Raw genomic sequence first — 18,213 nt, forward strand, 5'->3', positions numbered from 1 at the left:
GAACTTGGGACGCCTTATCCTAAGGCGTTGGCTGTTTGGAGCTCGGACTCTGATGAGGAGCTTGGGACACCTGATCCCAAGGCGTTGGTTGTTTGGACACCCAAGGAAATCTAAATAAATTGGGGATTTTTGGCCATTGTTCCTTGCATGTGGCAAGGTGTTGTTGGGCGCCATTGGGTTTCCTGTACTTGACTCCGAAGACTGGCTTGGGACTTTGCAACCGATCTGCCGCTTGCCTCTGTCGTCTTGGCTTTTTGTGTTATCCTGTGATGTGGACCCTGTTGTGACGACTTCACTCTTTGGACCTTGGACTGGAATTCGACTTGGCATATCTCTTCGCTCCCAAAATTCGGCTTGGCTCTATTCCTGTCTCCATGGCTGTCTTCCGTTGCTGACTACTGGCTTCGCCTTCGACTCTGACGCTGTTTTTCCAACCCTGACTTCGGACTGGCTTGACTTCGCTACGACACTTCACTCCTTGGACATCAGGCTTGGCTTTCAACGCAGCGACTTGTTGCTATTGCTTCAGCGTTTTCCAGCTTAGTTTGCTTGTGCCGTTTTTGGCGAAGAACTTTAGCCCGGTTTGGGCTTTCTCTTTAGTTTAGTTTAGTTTTTACTGTACTCTTGGGTTTTGAGGAAGTTTTGAGCTTCTGGGATTATTTGCCTTTGTTTATTTTGCCATTTTGAGTCTGCCTTGCAATTTTGAGCTTGATTCAAGCACTTTGGTTCTAATCCGGATTATATCTCTGGATAATCCAGATTATATGCCGGTTTTTTTCTTTTGGCATTTTCTTCATTTTGAATGCTTATTTACACTGAAGTTTAAGTGTTATAAGCTTTTTGGACAGTTTACTGAGCTGTTTTGAGTTGTTTGTTAAATAAACTGCATTTATCTAACTGGCTGGCGTCTGACCTTTGACATATGTGGTGTCCTAGGTTATGGGGAAGGAAAAAATAAGGTTTGTAAAAATGTTTTGCAGAGAAAAAGATCTATTTAATGGTTGTTAAAAATCTACAATACATATATTTTGCTCATTTTCATCAGTAATTGCAGAGGAATATAAATTGCTACATTTCTGTGGCACAGTATCAGATGGATAGTAAAAAAAAAAAAAGACAGTGTCACTCCAGCACAAAGTAAACTAAGTGGAACCTCTTCATTTAGAAAAAGTGTAATGTGTTTTAAGGGGAATTAGGGCAACACTCCATTGGAATTATGCAATAACGACAACTGCAACAAACTTGTTTCTTAATAGTCTAAACTGTGTGGCACTTCAGTTCATGACCTCCCTCGCTGAACGGCCTGTGCCACAGACACTTTGTTCAGATGATGAAAGGTTAGGTATTTGGGACAGTTAGCCAAATCACTGACTGCATTGTTTCCATCTTACATCTGGTACCTCTTGTATGTGTGAGTGCATAATCCATCAGATTGATGGATTATTTTCTGAAAGTTTCCAAATATGTGACACAGAGCCTTGTTTCTAAATTTAAACAACAATTGTCATTGTCATCATTTGTGTTTTTATTTTTGAAAGATGATTGAGATGCTGTGAAGGAGAAGTGTGATTCCCCCCTGTTCTGGGACTTTTGCATGTCATTGTGAGGATAGAATAGATGAAGCTTGTTTGTGGGTGAAGTTGCAAAGATTTTCTGTGAATGAATTAGGCCAGTGTTTATGTGAAGCAGACATAAATTTGGGTAGGCAGACTGTAAGTTTTAATCATTCAGTAGCCCACACATGACTGCTGAGCTGCATTTAATTTATGTATTAAAGGTTTACATTTTTTTTCTTTTGCATTGCCATGGTTTCAAAGAGATTCACAGTTGAAAACACTGGATGTAGCAGTCCATACATCAGTTTTTGCTAGTCCGTTTAGCTAAGCTGATTCCTCCCCCCCCCCCCCCCCCACAGTGTTTAGGTAGTTTTGGCAGTTGTTGCAGAAATATTAGACATCTACAGATAAAAGGTAAAGTTCACAAATTTCTAGTTCAAATTACCTCACACCTCTGAGGATGCCTGCCATAGATGTAGGCAAAACGTCAGGAGATAATACTTCTAGAACATGGCCATACAGCCCGGAAAACATACAACAACCCTTTAAATAATCTGTTCACCCACTTTCAATCATACTCAAACCTAAAGAGGAAAGTTATGATTCTCACACGTTACATCATCTAAATAAAACAAATTGCCACTCATTGTGTTTAGGAGACATATTTCTCAGAGTTTTGTGAAAGCAGTTATCATGCAACCTCTGAAAATCTCAAAACCAGATTGCAGTTGTTGTGCCTTTAAGTCATTGCTAAGTAATGGTGACCCTATCACAGGATTTTATTGGCAGAATTTGTTCTTTTTGTCATTGTCTTTTTCTGAGGCTAAGCATATGTGACATGTCTAGAGTTGTCCACTAGGTTTCTATGGCCTAATAGGGATTTGAACCCTGGTCTTTTTGAGTTCTACTGCAATAGTCAAACCACTACTCTTCAGTTTGAGGTATATTGGGTTTATTTGGAAATAAAGTGTTTTTATTTTGGATTACCATTTAGTTTCATAGCTCAGCACAAAGAACTTGTAAAATAAGATACATTCTGTTCCTATTAAATAACTATGGCCAACTCTACCATGTCCAAAGAGTTTATAATCTCAAATTTCTATAATTTGAAATATTCCTAAAGCCACAAATATTTTTGCTACCTACGTGTTTCAAGTGATCAAAGATGGAGGAAGTTAAAAAGATCCCATGTTGTCCTATCTTGAGCCAAAACTGGCCTTCGTAGACAAATCTGCCTTTCCTCACCATTGAGTAAGCAGAACAAGAGTACTCTGCCTCAAGTACGTTTGTCCTCAAGTACAGAAAGCTTCTTCCCCCTTCAGCCAATATTTAGTAGTGCATCTCACTGACTACAAAAAATGAAAAGGAGATAAAGAAGTGTGATAGACTGTAACCATTTTACTTGAAAAAGAAAAACACAACTGCTATTGGTGTTCAAAACGTTATTCGGAAAAGAGCAGCAACCCTATTTGCAGAAGATCCATGTTGTCCAGACAATTGAAAGTTTCAGGTAGGAGAGTACTTGGAACTATGAGTTGCTCAGAGCTTGCAGTGAAAGGGCTTTAGACACTAGAAACACTACTGAAAATCCGAGTTTAAGATGATGTATGCTAATATTTGGCAACTGGTTTGCACACCTGATTTTAAACATGTGGATATTGTACTAGAAACTGAGAAACTCAGATCTTTTCAGACTAGGAGCTAGATATCTGTAAAAGGATAGAGGTTTTGAGGGCTCCCTGGAGTATTACAAATTTTGTTTCAGTAGCTCATATATTAAAATTTGAACACCACAGAGAAGATTAGCATTGTCCCTCTGCAAGGATGACAGATTCGGCACTGAGGATGTCACTTCTTCACATAAATGAACCTGTCATGTGTATAAAAACACTGACCTAATTCCACACATAACACACCAACATTTTAGTGTTATGTGCAGTCACTTATGCACACAGCAGTCAATCTTGGCTTGATATTATGTTTGAACCATAATTGTTACTGTGAATTATCCACAAACCTTTTTCAGGGATGTGCGAATGGGAAGCTAGACAAATTGCATTTGCAGAATATATGCACTTTGTCTATTAAATCTTGTCAAAAATTATTTCCTGGACACCAAATACTACATTGCATTTCTCTTCGGAGCTGTTGAGCAATTTTTTATTTGCTTCTTCATTCTCTTTGCCTACGGTAATCCAAACTACAGCCTGCAGCAGAAAGTAGAAAAATGCCTGGAAGATGGTGTCCGCCTTCCTATGCTAGACACAAAACAGCTTCAGAGTGAAAATGAAAGCCTCAAAGAGAAAAATGACAATGCTAGCAAGGTCAGTGCATTAAATTGGTTAGCTTACCCTTTCACGTGTCAAACACGATATCATCTCTATGCCGTTTTTCTATTCTTATTGTGTCAGTCTGCCTTTTCCCCTCCCCCAGCTGTGTTGCCAGCAGCAGGAAGTAATGCACCGCTGGGCAATCAAAGATAGGTGAGGGACATGGCCAGAATTAGGTGGGAAGAAGTGAACGTTTTAGTTCAAAACATGCAGACATTTACTTACTGACCAATTAAATTCCCATAATGAGGGCTACTGGCAAGTAAGCACCTATGCATTTATATGAGGCTGACATAATTGCCACCTGCCTCTACTCTCCTGCCAGTTTGCAACCACTTTTCATTGTTGCTTCCTAACCATTTCTGGGCATGTTTTCATCTCTCTCCATCTTCCATTACCACACAGTACTACTAGCAGTTCTTGCAAGCAGTCATTCTTACTAACATCAGTGCGTTGCAAGTTCTAGTCATGATCATACACACCCCTTTTTAGGACTGCATCTCCCTTTCATTTTCAAGACCACAATAAAATAGATAGCTTCCTTCAATTAAATTATGGCAGAGACAGCAATGAAATGTACAAAAATATGTTTGTCTTCTTTTCCCAACAGGTCATAGACAATCAACAGAAACAGATTGCTCAGATGACTATAGAAATCCAGGTAATGATACTGAGTTTCACAGTTTTAAGCCCTTTTAAATTTGTGATACTGTGTTCTTCGTCATTGTTTTAATTGTTGATGTACGATTCATCAAAAACTTCTCCGGTTGTCTGCCCACTCACTCCGTTTACTGAGAAATTCCTGAAATCAGGAGGGGGGGCGCGATACTGTTTCATGATCCATCAGTCAGAAGTTCCATTTTCACTCCAGGAAGATCCAGCCCGTTTGGCAACAATGAGGGAAATGACGAGGCTTTTTTATGGCTATTGGGATGAAAATGGCCACACTTGGAGACTAATTTATGACTGCAAGCCCCCTGCAAGTTTCAGAACATTTGGGGCATCCATTGATATATAGGATTTTTTTTAGTTTCTACAAATAAAGAAGGAAGGCTTTTGGACTGGTGCAGGAGTACACACACACACACACACAAGCCAGAAGGTAGGACTAGGGAGGGAATAGCAGAGACTGAGAGTCAAAAAGGTGAAGTAGAAGAAGAAGGGGCTTTTTATTTTTTTGGTGGGAGAAACTTAGGCTGCTAATGCAGGACAGAATACAAAAGCCAGAAGGTAGGGCTGGGGAAATACTCCCCGTGATGATTCAAGGGAGTCAGCCTATTTATTTTATTTTATTTTATGGATTTTGTTGATTGATGTTTTATTATGGTTTTACCTTTTTGTGTATTTCTGTTTGATGGAATTTATATGCTGGCATGCTGTAAATCACCTTGGGTCCGCATTGTGGAGAAATGTGGAGTAGAAATACCCTAAATAAATAAATATTCCCTAAACCTATCCCACACTCAGTCAAGTTAAAGCAAAAAAAGGTAAAACTTAAAAAAAATTAAACACACGAAAAAGCCCTTCTTAAACTCACACACACACCCCAAACACATGCCCACTCACTCCTTCCTAGTGGAATTAGTAAAATAACAGGACTATAGGAAATATATTAACTAAGAAAATTTAATGCAGAAGAAAAAGATTGGAATTCTCAAAAAGCAATCCCTAAATACTAAAAACCAGTGACAACACTGGATAGAACACATGGAGCTAGGTAGCACTATCTCTCTCTCTCAAACACCAGGACCCCACAGAAAAATGGCGGAGCTCACCCTGGTATATATAGACCAGCTTTGCAAAAGGTCATGTAATCCACTTTCTTCTCATTGGCCCTGGCAAAGCTAATGGAGAGGGGCGGGAGCAGCATGCGTGACTGCTTTTCTCACATGGCAGACAGATTCAAACAAGAATTAGCCGCCATGTGCCATGTCATTGCCGACCTCTGCACATTGAACTGGATTATATGGCAGTGTGGATGCCGATAACGCAGTTCAAAGCAGATATTGTGGATTATCTGCTTTGATATTCTGGATTATATGGCTGTGTGGAAGGGCCCTTGCTGTTCTTTCTTGAAGACCCAATTACAACTAATGATGATGAACCTATGTATTTTTGTTGGTGGTGGTGTTCCTGAAATTGGATTGTGTCTTACAATCAATGGCATCTTACAATTGAAGAAATACAACAACTATAATTTATTTAGTTACAAAACATTAAGATTAAGGGGGGCTGGTGCTTTAGTTGTCATTTGTTTAAATTGTGGTTCCTTCTTTCATCTGAAACTGGCAACTATGGATTAATATATTACTAACACAGTTCCTTCCAGATTTCATAACTTGTTTAATTTTAAATTATAATTCCTTCTTGTATATCATGGGAAACTACAGTTTAAAAGAACTGTGATTGAAATCCTAAATTTAACATTCAAGAACAGAGTATGTGAACCTGATTTCATTCCTGGGTCCAGGATAGAGTCTGTGAAGAATAAGGACAGGAAAAGAGGCTAAATATTAAATAAGAGTAGAAGGGAGAAAGCAAATATAAGGAGCATTGAAAAATAGACATGGTAGAATTGAACCCAGAAACAGCAGTGGAAATAGGTGGTCAAAGGCAACCAAACAAGATCAGAAATTTGAGATTCAGAGCAAAAGACAGACTCTGAGCAGTACTTAGCAGGAGGGAAGGAAGGAGGTACACAGTAAAGGGAAACAAGGATCTAAGAAGAAGAGATAAAGCTTTGCAACTGAGTTTCTAGGAACAGATCTGTTTCAATGTCTGCTTTCTATTTCCTTTATCTTCAAGGGCTGTTGGGAAAACAGGGTTGTGGAGATCAAGGGATTCACATTAGTCCTAGCTATGCCTCCTTGTGCTGCAGCATACACAGATAGGGGTTGAACCTCGATAGCTGTTGATTAAGTGATTGGCATTCGAGAGCAATTTCTCTGATGCCAGAGAAAGAGGACTAGTACGTTCATTGGCAGGAAAGAGTCATATTTGCCATATCTGAAACCATCAAAACTCAGAAAATACATTTTGATACAGAGCTATTGCATTGTTAGCTAGTTTTCTGTCCCAAACTATGAGACATTGGTACGTGTTTAATAATGGAAGACTAAACTTGAAAAGAATTTAATTCCATTGTTCACAGTTCTTTTAATGTAAAGTTGAAAACAGTGGAAATATGTGATAAGAACTTCAATCATTTTTGCTTAATCCATAGGGATCTTAAATGAGTTTACTTCATGAGAAATGTCTTACAACAGTGGTGGCAAACTTGTGGCCTTCCTGGTGTTTTGGACTTCAGCTTCCAGAATTCCAGGTCATTGGACAAGCTGACAATGGCTTCTGGGAGTTGGGAGTCTGAAACACCTGGAGGACCACAAGTCTGACATCCCTATCTTATGGGCCCCGGGAATCCTCTGCACTCACAATATATGCAGTTTCAATGCCTTCCTCTCAGTGCTTGATAATCTGAATGATCCATGACATCTTTATATTACAAATGTGATTGACCTGGAAACATTCTGAAGACCTCACACACTTGATCAACCTGCATTGTGTTCCCTAAGGAAGAAATAAAGCAGGGCATAAATAAACATAAGAAGAAGAAGTCATCTGGGAAACTGTTATTTTCTTGATAACACAAAGTAATAATTTAGTTTTAGAATAGGTAAACATTTGGGATCCAAGAGCCTTCCCCCTCCTCCCCCAGAACTGAAGACAGACTGCACTAAACTCTGGAAACAGCAAAACAAAACAAAAATAAAAAACACCCCAAAACCAAGCTCATCATTGAAAATGACTTTAAAAGACATTTTCAATGTCACAGGGTGTGAGAGAGGAGGTTTGCACTTTGTTTTCAAAGATAAATGATCTCTTCCTTGAGCCACAAGGATAAAAAACTCATGTTTAAAAATGAAGGAGACATTACTGTTTGAGCTATAAAAATGTACTTGAGACTACATGTGCTGAAGACTGTTTGCTCTAAATTTAAAAACTAGATGGCTAAATGTTGAGATTGAAGGTAGTTAGATTTTTGTCAAAAAATTGTACAGACTCTCCTAACATAAAGTTCCTTTCTTAGTACATGCAGAACTCAAGATGACAAGGATACTAGATATTCTTCTTTTTATTAATTGTGAACTAGACCAAAGATTAAAGGCAAACACCCTGAGGTGCCAGATGCCCGCTTTGGCCAGCTATTCTGAGATTCTCTTTCATACAAAACATTTCATGAGACTGACTCATTGCTCTCACAGTTCCGCATTTGATAGTAGTAAATTATGATGTTTTTTAACCTGATTTTGATCTTTTCCCTGTAGGCATTTTGTTAGCTACAGTAGAGTCTCATTAATCCAAGATAAACGGGCTGGCAAAATCTTGGATAATAAGAAAAAAGCCTATTGAACATAAAATTACATTATGATTTTACAAATTAAGCACCAAAACATCATGTTTTACAAGAAATTGACAGAAAAAGCAGTTCTATACACAGTAATGTTATGTAGTAATTACTGTATTTACGAATTTAGCACCAAAACATAGCAACATTTACTACAAAAACAATGACTACTAAAAGGCAGACTGCCTTGGATAATACAGAACCTTGGATAAGTGAAGCTTGGATAAGTGAGACTCTACTGTATTATATCTTTTAGATTGTGTTTATAGTGTTTGAACTGTTGATTTGTATTTGGACAACATGTTTTAAGAGGATCTTCTTTCCTTCCCTGCTTCCTTTCTTTCTTTTTTTTCTGCCCCTAGTCTTTGCAGGAAAAGGTTTTGCAAGAAAAACTGACAGTTCAGAAGCAGAAAAATGAACTTGAAGATAAGGATAAGATTACACAGCGCTTGCAAAGGACTGTGATTGAGGTGAGTGCTGAGATCACATGTTTCAAAACATGTGACCCATTGCCTCCCACCTTGTTTCATATTTCTGCATACTTTATAAAACTGGAAAAGATGATTTCATGGTTTGTAAATAAGAGGGAAAACTTTATATAAAAGATAAGTGGGCCTGAACATTTTTCTAGATACAGTGTTCCCCTGCTACTTAGCGGTTCGCTTATCGCGGACTCGCTGTTTTGCGGAAAATTTATTATTTGTTTGTTTGTTTACCTACCCCATTGCTGCTTTTAATAGTTAAATAGCTTTCTCTCCCTTGCAAGCCCCGGGGAAAGTGAAGCCTTTTCTACCAGCGCCAGTGGGCCCCTTGCTTCCTGTGGCGGCGAGATCGACGGCTGCAAGTGTGGCAGAGCAGCGGCGGCAAGAGCAGCAGCGAGGAGCATGACAACGGCAAGACCAGCAGCTGCAGGATTGGAGGCGGTGACCCCTGCGGCAAGAGCAGCAGCTGCAGGATTCGGCAGTGGCAACCCTTGCGGCGGTGAGGACTTCCTGGTGCCCCTACCACTGCTGAGAGGCTGCACCAGGAAGTCCTCACCGCTGCAAATGTTGCAGTCACCGAATTCGTTGCCACTGAAATTGCCGCCTTCAATCCTGCAGCTGCTGCTCTTGCCGCTCTCACGCTCCTCGCTGCTACTCTTGCTACCGCCGCTCTGCCACACTCGCAGCCGTCAATCTCGCCGCCACCGGGAGCTCCAAGCAAAAAAGCAGGCCCAATACCTGCCAGGCCCACTCGGTGGCCTTAAATGAGCTGCCTGGGCCGGCCCCTGGCCTGGCCAACCAGGAGGCAGGGCCGGCTTGCCACCGATTAGCCAGGTGGCCAAGCGGCAGGAAATATTCTCGCCACACGGGGCTTCTGGAAAGAAGAAGCCCCCTTCCGATGCCATGGCTGCCATAGGGCACCCAACCGGGGCTGGACTCCACATTTTCCAGCATGACTGGCTGGAGCACCGGCAGAAAAGAAGCCTGGGCACCTCTTACAACCTCCTCTGCTGCCGCCCGCCCTCACTCTTCTTCCCTGGCTGCAGGAGCAGAGGCAGCCAGGGCAACATGACAAGCAGGAAGCAAGGGGCCTACCGGCACCAGTAGGAAAGGCTTCACTCTCCCCGGGGCTTGCAAGGGGGAGAAAGGCCACTTAACTATTAAAATAATATTTATATATTAGAATAAAAATAGTGCCCCTACTTGGCAGATTTCCACTTATCGCAAGTGGTCCTGGAATGTAACCCCCACGAAAAGTGAGGGAACACTGTATATACATTGTGCTGTAAGTTAGAATTTTCCCCAAGTAGAGATGTCCAGTACAGTCAGCCTGATGGTGCTATTTTTTGCTTGATGCGGAACAGCCATATCTGGATTTGTTCCTTACATTGCATTCTTAAAAGATCATTGGCATGCTTCTCTTGATCATCACCGCAGTGGTAGTAGACTGCCTTTTACTCAACATAAGGACGGTGAATACAAGAGCATGTGGTTCTTGCAAACACAGCCTAAAGGTTTTGTGTATATATGTGTATACATATACAGTTTCCTGTATTGTTGAGGAAGCTTTAGATTTCTATCTCCTAAAATGCAACCCATGCTTCAGGCCCTGGAAATGCCATACATAGTAGTAGCAGGGAACCTTGCTGAATCATGCTTGGGCTGTAGTGTAGGGAAAAGAGTAGTCTCTGAAAGTCAGGAATGCATCTTCTGGGACCAGGACATAGGAAATCATGGAAGGCAGAGCTTTGGGTCTAACCTGTGATGGAATAACTATTATGGTCTTTTTAAGGCTTAATTATTTTTTTCTGATTTCTATATATATTTATTTATAAATAGATGGACTTTCTCCTGTGAGCACTTATATCCAATTTCAGATAACAAAATATTCTGTGATGGATATTTGAGAAGACTGGAAGTAGTAAGCCCATGGGAATATGCTTTATTTGATCAAAGCAAAGTTTACCATGTTTAGTTTTTGATTTCTAATACCGTGTTTCCCCAAAAATAAGACAGTGTCTTATATTAATTTTTGCTCCCAAAGATGTGCTAGGTCTTATTTTCAGGGGATTTCTTATTTTGCTCCTCCTCCTCCGAGGAAGATGCGTGCGGCGCAAAGGTGAAGGAGGGAGCCACCGCCACTAAGGAAGGCACATGTGGCGTGACGGAGCCTCTCTCCTCCTAGGTCTTACTTCCAGGGATGTCTTATATTTCACAATTCACCAAAACCTCTACTAGGTCTTATTTTCAGGGAAGCATGGGACATGCCTCTGGAACCTGATGGCCAGGATGTGGTGTTCATTGCTATCTTCTATTCATTCTACCTGCCATCTAGTACTCAGAGATATATGGCCTTTTAACAGAGATATATGGCCTTTTAAGTATTACTTTAAATAAAAATTATGTCTGGCCATTTTTAGCAAATCTGTGTTGAGTTAGAATTGCTGCAATAAACAAAACAAGATACTAAAATTGCAATTTTCTCTTTTTTTCTCTATTTCTTTTAAACCAAGAACCAAAGATTAATGGAAGAAAATGCTTCTTTGAGGGAACAAATTCTTCAGATGGAACAGTGCAGGCAACCGCTGCCTGAGAAACTGCCTATGGCTGATCAGTTGTTCAAGGAAATGTCTCATTGTTTGTTTGACTTGAAAGCACTTTGCAGTATTCTTACTCATAGAGCTCAGGGCAAGGAGCCTAACATGTCCTTATTGCTGGGAATCAGATGTAAGTGACAAATGCACATTGCATCCTTTCCATATTGGGAAGTCTTATCTGTAAAAGTGAAATCCAGAAGGTTTAATGAGAGACCGAGGAGGCAGAAATTATATTCTATTTATCATATAGTAAACCAATTAGGTGTCTTCCTGTTTCACATTTATAAACCTCTAAGATTATTGTAGAAAAAAATGCTTCCTTTCTGCCTGATTGGAAATGAGTTCTGGGGGAAAAGAAGATAGATCAAACTTCCAAAGGGATAGGATAGCTGTGTTAGTTTGATGAAACAAACAGAGGAAAGAGTTACGTGGCACCTTGAAGACTAACATATTTATTATAGCCTAGTTTGGGTGAATTGTAGCTCTATACATTTACAATAGCAAAAAATGCTGGTTAACTATTTATTCAGAGGGTGAAAATATAAATTTTTATAAAAATCACTTCTTGCAGGATCTATCTTTATTCTGTTGATTGGCATTCAGGCACCATTCTAAAAGGAAAAAATACTTCCCTTGAACTTTATCTCTACAAAGTATAATGATCATTTCAAGAGAGCATGTGTTAGAAAATCACTTCCTGCAGGATGCATCTTTATTCCATTAACTGGCATTCAAGAACTATTTTAAAAGGGTGTGTGTGTGTGTGTGTGTGTGTGTGTGTGTGTGTATTCCCCATGATTTTTATTTCTGCACAGTGTAATGATAATTTTAATGGAGTGTGTATTAGAAAAGGTGTATTTTCATAGTTTATTTACTTGACATAACATGAAAACACAAGATGGATTATTTAATTTAAAATTAAACATGTAAATAGTTAATTTACTGAAATTTAGCCCTGACCTCTCTCTCTCTCTGTCTTTCTTTCTCCTATTTTTTCTCAAAAAATAACAGCAATGAATTGCTCATCTGAAGATGAGAACTACCACAGCACAGAAACTCTGTCAAAGAAACTCTCAGAAGTGTGTCAGTTACGAAAGGATATTGATGAATTGAGGACTATAATATCAGAGTGTTATGCTCAGGATATGGGAGAAAATTGCATTACACAATGATAAAGGTTGACCTCACAGCAACAATGTCCAAGTTATTAAATGCTGCTCTGGTTTTAGTTCCTTGTGTTTCTTTTAAGAAGCCATACTGGAAGACACACCCTCTGTGACCACTCACACCGTTTCAAGCATGTGCGCTTATTTTAAAGGATAAAGTAATCATCAATTCAAGACAAAAATATATACTGAAATCTGGTTTCATCAAAACTACTGAATATTGGTCAAAGCTGTGAAGAATGTCTGTTGACAAAAACTTGGTTTTGTTTCCTCAATTAAGGATGTAAAAATAATGATATACATATGATTTTCTGGCATAGAAACTGGAGTGTTAGAAGAGGGCACTCTTGCTACTACTGTACCATTTTTCCTATTCAGCCAAGCTTGGGGTTCAGTGGGGAATTGGTTCCAGGACTCCATGTGGCTACCATAGAATGTGGTTATGTATAAAGGGACAAGAAGGGAATTTGAGGGCACCCAAAGGCAGCTGCTGGCACATGTTCAAACCTCATCCTCCCCTCCCAAACCTGCCAACCACTTTTTCCCTCCCTCGTTTCTCACAAATGATCCCTTCCACACCTCCATCATTGTTGCGTCCCAAAGGGCACCCATAGTCCCCCCTCCTTTCTCCCTTGGCCTGCCTCGGTCTCTTTTTTGCCCTCAGCAGGGGAGTCCCAGAAGCAAGGCTACCATCCGGGATGGGGAAGAGATGAGACATTTTACAAAAAAACAAAATGAAGACTGTTTTATAAAATATTAGAATATTCTATTACTATTACTATTTGTATTGTTAATCTGCCATTGGTTGAATCCGCAGATTCACAGCCTGGAGATATATGGAGGTCCCACTGTACAAAGTTATCATTAATAATCTGATTGGAGAAAATATTGGAAGTCCTTTACTACCTGATGGCATTGAAACTAAAAACAGTTTTATGGAGCAAGAACTTAGACAGATGACTTTGATATGTTAAGAAAAAGTACCTTACTGTGTTCGTTTCCTCTGTTTGGTAAACTTTGTTTTAGTTAGCACTTGATGGTGAGTTATCAACAACTTAGAGTGAGCTGAAAATAAACTCCCATATTTTAGATAAAGCATAAGGCTTTTGGAGAATCTAAATACCTTCCCTCATAACCTCTAAATATTCTATACTAATTTGAAAATATTAGTCTGATAACGTATTTCTATTCTGAGTGAAGGCAGGCTAGATTAAAACACACAATATGTACATCACGGAAATACAAGAGACTGTTGCATGTTGGTAATCAGTACCAAATAATTCTACAATTTCAGTTTGTTCAAGAGCTCACCCCAGCCTTCAGGAAGATTACAAGGCAAAAAGGAACTTTTTCCCCATAAAGTATCAGTGAAGCAGTTCCTGGTGGATACTCATAGCAAGAATTAGGATGGAAACCAGAGAAGAAATTTCCACGGGGAAATTGACAGCAAGGGAAATTATCAATGGGTTCAGCCATGTGTGCTTAGAGTTCTTCTTTAGACCTATCCATTCAGTGTGGGAAGGTTGGGATTGGAGGCTTGTAACCCCTCCTTGATTCTTTTCAAGATTTATGTCATTTGATATTTGGGTTTATGTCATTTAGTTGATGAACATGATATCACTTTATTCTAACAGTCATTTGAGATGGAATACTTTCTTGAAAGAGGAAGGAAAGAAGAATATTCATTTTGCATATTTGTAGTTACAATTAGCCACAAGGTGTGGAGACCATGAGACTGGTCTTGCCAACAGTCATTACTTAAACAAAAGCTTGTATTAATTACATTTTCAGTTTTTTATGTCAGTATCTCTGTTTAAGACATTTTTAAAGGGTCAATGTTTCATTGATCTTTCCTCCCAAACTTTTGTGTGGCTTTTGTTTAAACATCATTTGTATATGATTGTAATTATTTTTTCAAAAACCTTTTTGGACATTTTTTCAATATTGTATTTATTTAAATTGTTGTTTCTTGTTATGCTGTTTTGCTTTCTGTCTGTGGAAATAATTTAACATTGATCTTTAGTACTGCTCAATATTTTGAATGGCACCTTTGTAGGTATTACCTTTGAACCATTAGGTGAGCATGAAGCAAGTTCCATTTTAACATAACATTATAAAGCAAACGACTGGAATTTAAAATACTAAGACTGCAATCTCAAATATAATTAAATCTAAATGAGTGGTATTTCATTTAGAATTTAGGTAGTTTCCAGATGAGTGGCCAGGAATAGTTTTTGTTGCTTTACTTTTATATCAACAAACAACTAACAGTGAGTGAAAGCTCTTCAACCTGAAAATAATTTTTGTTTTTCTTTGATTCTGTGATGATATAAATTAAGCACTACAACTTCAATGCAGAACTAGGAAAGAATATTCTATTGATTTAAAGTAGAGCAAGTTTGTTTAAACTAGATTTGTAGCAAAGGCTAGTTTTTATATTTTATATTTTATAAAACTATATTGTAGTTTTATTTGACCCTATACATAAGGTTAGGCTGTGGAGGGAGTCCTTAGGCCCTTTTTTAATCTGCTACCTTCATTTCACATGATCTGATCAAAAATTGTAATACTGAAGATTTACTGAGTACTTAGGAATCAGGCCATATCCATTTTTGTCCATGAAGTATGTAGGGACAAAAGTGTTGAATAGGTAGAACATTTAAGACCGTCCTATCCTTATTTTTTGCTTCTTTTTTTTTTTTGTACCAGCTGTTTTCATTGAAGGATAGCATTCGGGATGCTTTAAAAAATCCCAAACATGCAAGGCTCCAATAGGTAATACCGTAATATTCAGAAACATGGAACAAATCACATTTGTTACATTATGACATAAAGATAAATCATAATGAAATAATTTTCACCTTATTTTTCAGGTCTAGTTTAAAAGTTAACAAAGTTAACAGAATGAAGGAATCAGGGAAGGGGTCTTATTTTGTGTCTGAAACACGCTCTGTGATGAATAATATCTTATGAGTCTTCCTTTGGATTTCTTTTACGTCCTACTCAGATACTATCAAATTTATTTATTTTAGTTTAAATATCCCCAGTCCAGAATTTGCTAACTGTCCCAAACAATTTTTTGATATTGTCAGAGTTGAAAGCACCAGTCTTCTCTCCGAAGCTAAACTCATAGTTCCTATATAAAGGAAGGAAGGCCATGAACTCATTTGCTCATACCTGTGGTTTCTAGAACTTGGAAAGGGCTTTATATTTGGAAAAAGCCCCACTTATTGACGACTGGTTCTGTCTCAGTCAAGTGAGGTCAGTGAAGGAAGATGATAGCCAAAGACAGAAATGGCATGAGCAAAAGCTAATAAGCCATAAAGGCACAGTATTATTATATATTAGGATTATCTTCTTAAAGAGGGTATTCTGCTTAAATAACTAAATAACTTGTCAGTTTACAACGGCCTTTAAATGGTTTAATATTTATGCTAAGAAGTGCATGAGTATTTTCAGTTACTATATGTTCAACCCATTTTATGAGGAGTGGTTGACTAATACTAGCATTTTAAGAGATGTGGTTAACAATGGTCATTACTTGGTAGACTGATTTAGTCATGACAACTTATTTTGCCATCCATGTAAAAGACAATCCCAAGGGCTGGAAAATATATTACTAAGGAATGGAAATGTCTGTTATCAAGCATGAACAAATTTGTACCAGTAGTGTTCATATTTCAGGTTGTCTTTTTATATCTGTAGTTGAAGTTTCACGGTAACTACTGTAACGAAAGAATGTATTTCAGAAGGGAGCTTGGAAAGTCATTTTAGATGACTAACTGTTATTTATATGCAATGTAATATGTGTAGTGTCATACATATATCTAGGAGAGTTGTGCAAACTTGGCTAACTCTGCAGCTTGATTGAGCCCCTCCTGGCTACAGTCTGAGGGACCCTCATTTGGAAGTTAAGCCCAAACATTTTAGCCCAGATCAAGATTTCCCAAATAAATGAGTTTAGGGATGGATATTAAACTGACATTTTAGATATGTAGATTTAGAAGCACAGTTCTGTATTATTATTTTTAAGTAGGTTGTCATACTCACTGGCCCCAGCTATAATTTTTTTAAAGAACTGAAAACATTTGTTATGTCAACCAAAGTTATTTTTTTATCTCTTCCACTGACTTTTAATTTTTACTTTTCTGGAAGAATGGAGAGAGATTATTTCTTGCCAGATACCAGAATAAGTGTGCGGTAAAGTGTGTTTTAATTTTCACTTTCCTAAAACATAAGGGGCGAGCCTTAGAAACCAAATTTGGCATTCAGTCATGTTTCTGTAAACTTCTTTTCAGCTTAGGGATAAATAATGCTCCATGATCGATTTGACACAGTATTCAAAATTTGGGTGCTTTTCTACTCAAAAGTTGAAGAAAAGCATTACTCTTTTACAAAAAGGCCATGCATATTAAAAATTTGCTGAAAAGAAATCCATAGATTTATTAATTTCACTTGTCCATGCCTCTGTGCCTTTTAATTTTGCTTGTGGCTTAAATAATAATCTTTCCTTTTTTAAAAAAAAAAGCCAATCTGAAGTTGTTGCACTTTGTTCCCCCTGCTTAGAGAAGTTTTTAGCTTATAGGTCTGGGAAAAGCAACTTTCATATATAGAAATATTTTTGAAATACTGTGGGTTAACCTTTGGAAAGGTAGTCTGGTCTTTCTTTACCAGTGATTATGCATATGGGGAAGGTGCAGGAAGTCCAATCAGAATGTATTTATTTTGTATATATTAGGTATATGATAATCAGTGGCAAAAGCAAGGGAAAAAAGCACAGTAAGCATGTATTGGATCAGTCTCCTAAGACTGGTAGGTTTTTTAACACTGGGTTCAGTTTCTGAACCACCTAGAATACCTCATGTGTACATAGAGTTGTCATGACTTAATCAAAATACATTCAGTGTTGTTATTGTTTTTTAGTTATTAAAGGGCCACTGGCTGGTTCTTATCGTCAGGCCTGTCATTCTTGCCTCTTTTTGTAATTTTTTAAAAGTAGTGTTTACAGCTAGAATTTTGAATGCCAAAGTTCTATTTATTAAATGATAAAGTTTTCATTGTTAATTACTAGTATTTTTCCACTCTTGTTTGTTTGATGTTTGGATTTATATCTACAGAACAAAAAATAAATTTTGTTACAAAATCTAGACATTTTGTTTGATATTTCTTATTTAAAATACTGAGTCATTGTGCAACCTGTGGAAAATGCATCATTGGGACTATCCCAATGCAGAGAGCGAGGGACGTAAAGAATACAAGCCGGAATGTTGCCTGAGCTAGATTTCCAAACAAACGTGGAGTTATTGCTAGAGCGAATGTGCAAAAACAAACTTTATCAAAGCACTGTCAGTCCTTTTGAGGCACCCTAGCAAATTGCAGGCTCAAGCCATCCATTCAGTCAGTGCTGTGATACTTTTGCATGGGAGACTTGGGTAGGGTGGAGAATTGACAGACAGTTACAGTAGCTATATATTTTACTCAAGTCATAAACCAAAGTTGCAGATAGTTACTTTTTCAAAGATATAAATGATTGTATGAAACCACAATTTTTATTAGTGTACTCTGTGAATGCACACTAATGGGAGAAGGCTGTGCCTGCGCAGGCTCCAACGGAAACTCTTCCAAGCTAAAATTTGAATTTTGGCGGTAACCACGCCCCTCTCCCCGCAGGGCATAT

General features: G+C 38.3%; 1 protein-coding gene and 1 non-coding gene across 3 annotated transcripts in view; both read left to right on the top strand.

Annotated features, from left to right (window-relative positions):
* The window catches only part of cep85l (centrosomal protein 85 like), a 146,191-nt gene extending 128,508 nt beyond the window's left edge, over positions 1-17,683 (top strand). For both annotated transcript variants that reach the window (XM_008120324.3, XM_003215594.4), the window contains exons 9-13: positions 3,763-3,880; positions 4,497-4,547; positions 8,654-8,761; positions 11,287-11,500; positions 12,382-17,683. In XM_008120324.3, coding sequence (XP_008118531.2) covers positions 3,763-3,880; positions 4,497-4,547; positions 8,654-8,761; positions 11,287-11,500; positions 12,382-12,542 — 652 coding nt within the window. In that variant the 3' untranslated portion in view covers positions 12,543-17,683. The remainder of the gene's footprint in view (positions 1-3,762; positions 3,881-4,496; positions 4,548-8,653; positions 8,762-11,286; positions 11,501-12,381) is intronic.
* Positions 3,313-3,415, top strand: LOC134295776 (U6 spliceosomal RNA). The gene has a single exon (XR_010002383.1). It is a non-coding gene; the product is annotated as a U6 spliceosomal RNA (small nuclear RNA).
* Positions 17,684-18,213: the final 530 nt, after the last annotated feature.

The sequence above is a fragment of the Anolis carolinensis genome, chromosome 1 (assembly GCF_035594765.1).
Source record: "Anolis carolinensis isolate JA03-04 chromosome 1, rAnoCar3.1.pri, whole genome shotgun sequence".
Classification (NCBI taxonomy): Eukaryota; Metazoa; Chordata; class Lepidosauria; order Squamata; family Dactyloidae; genus Anolis; species Anolis carolinensis.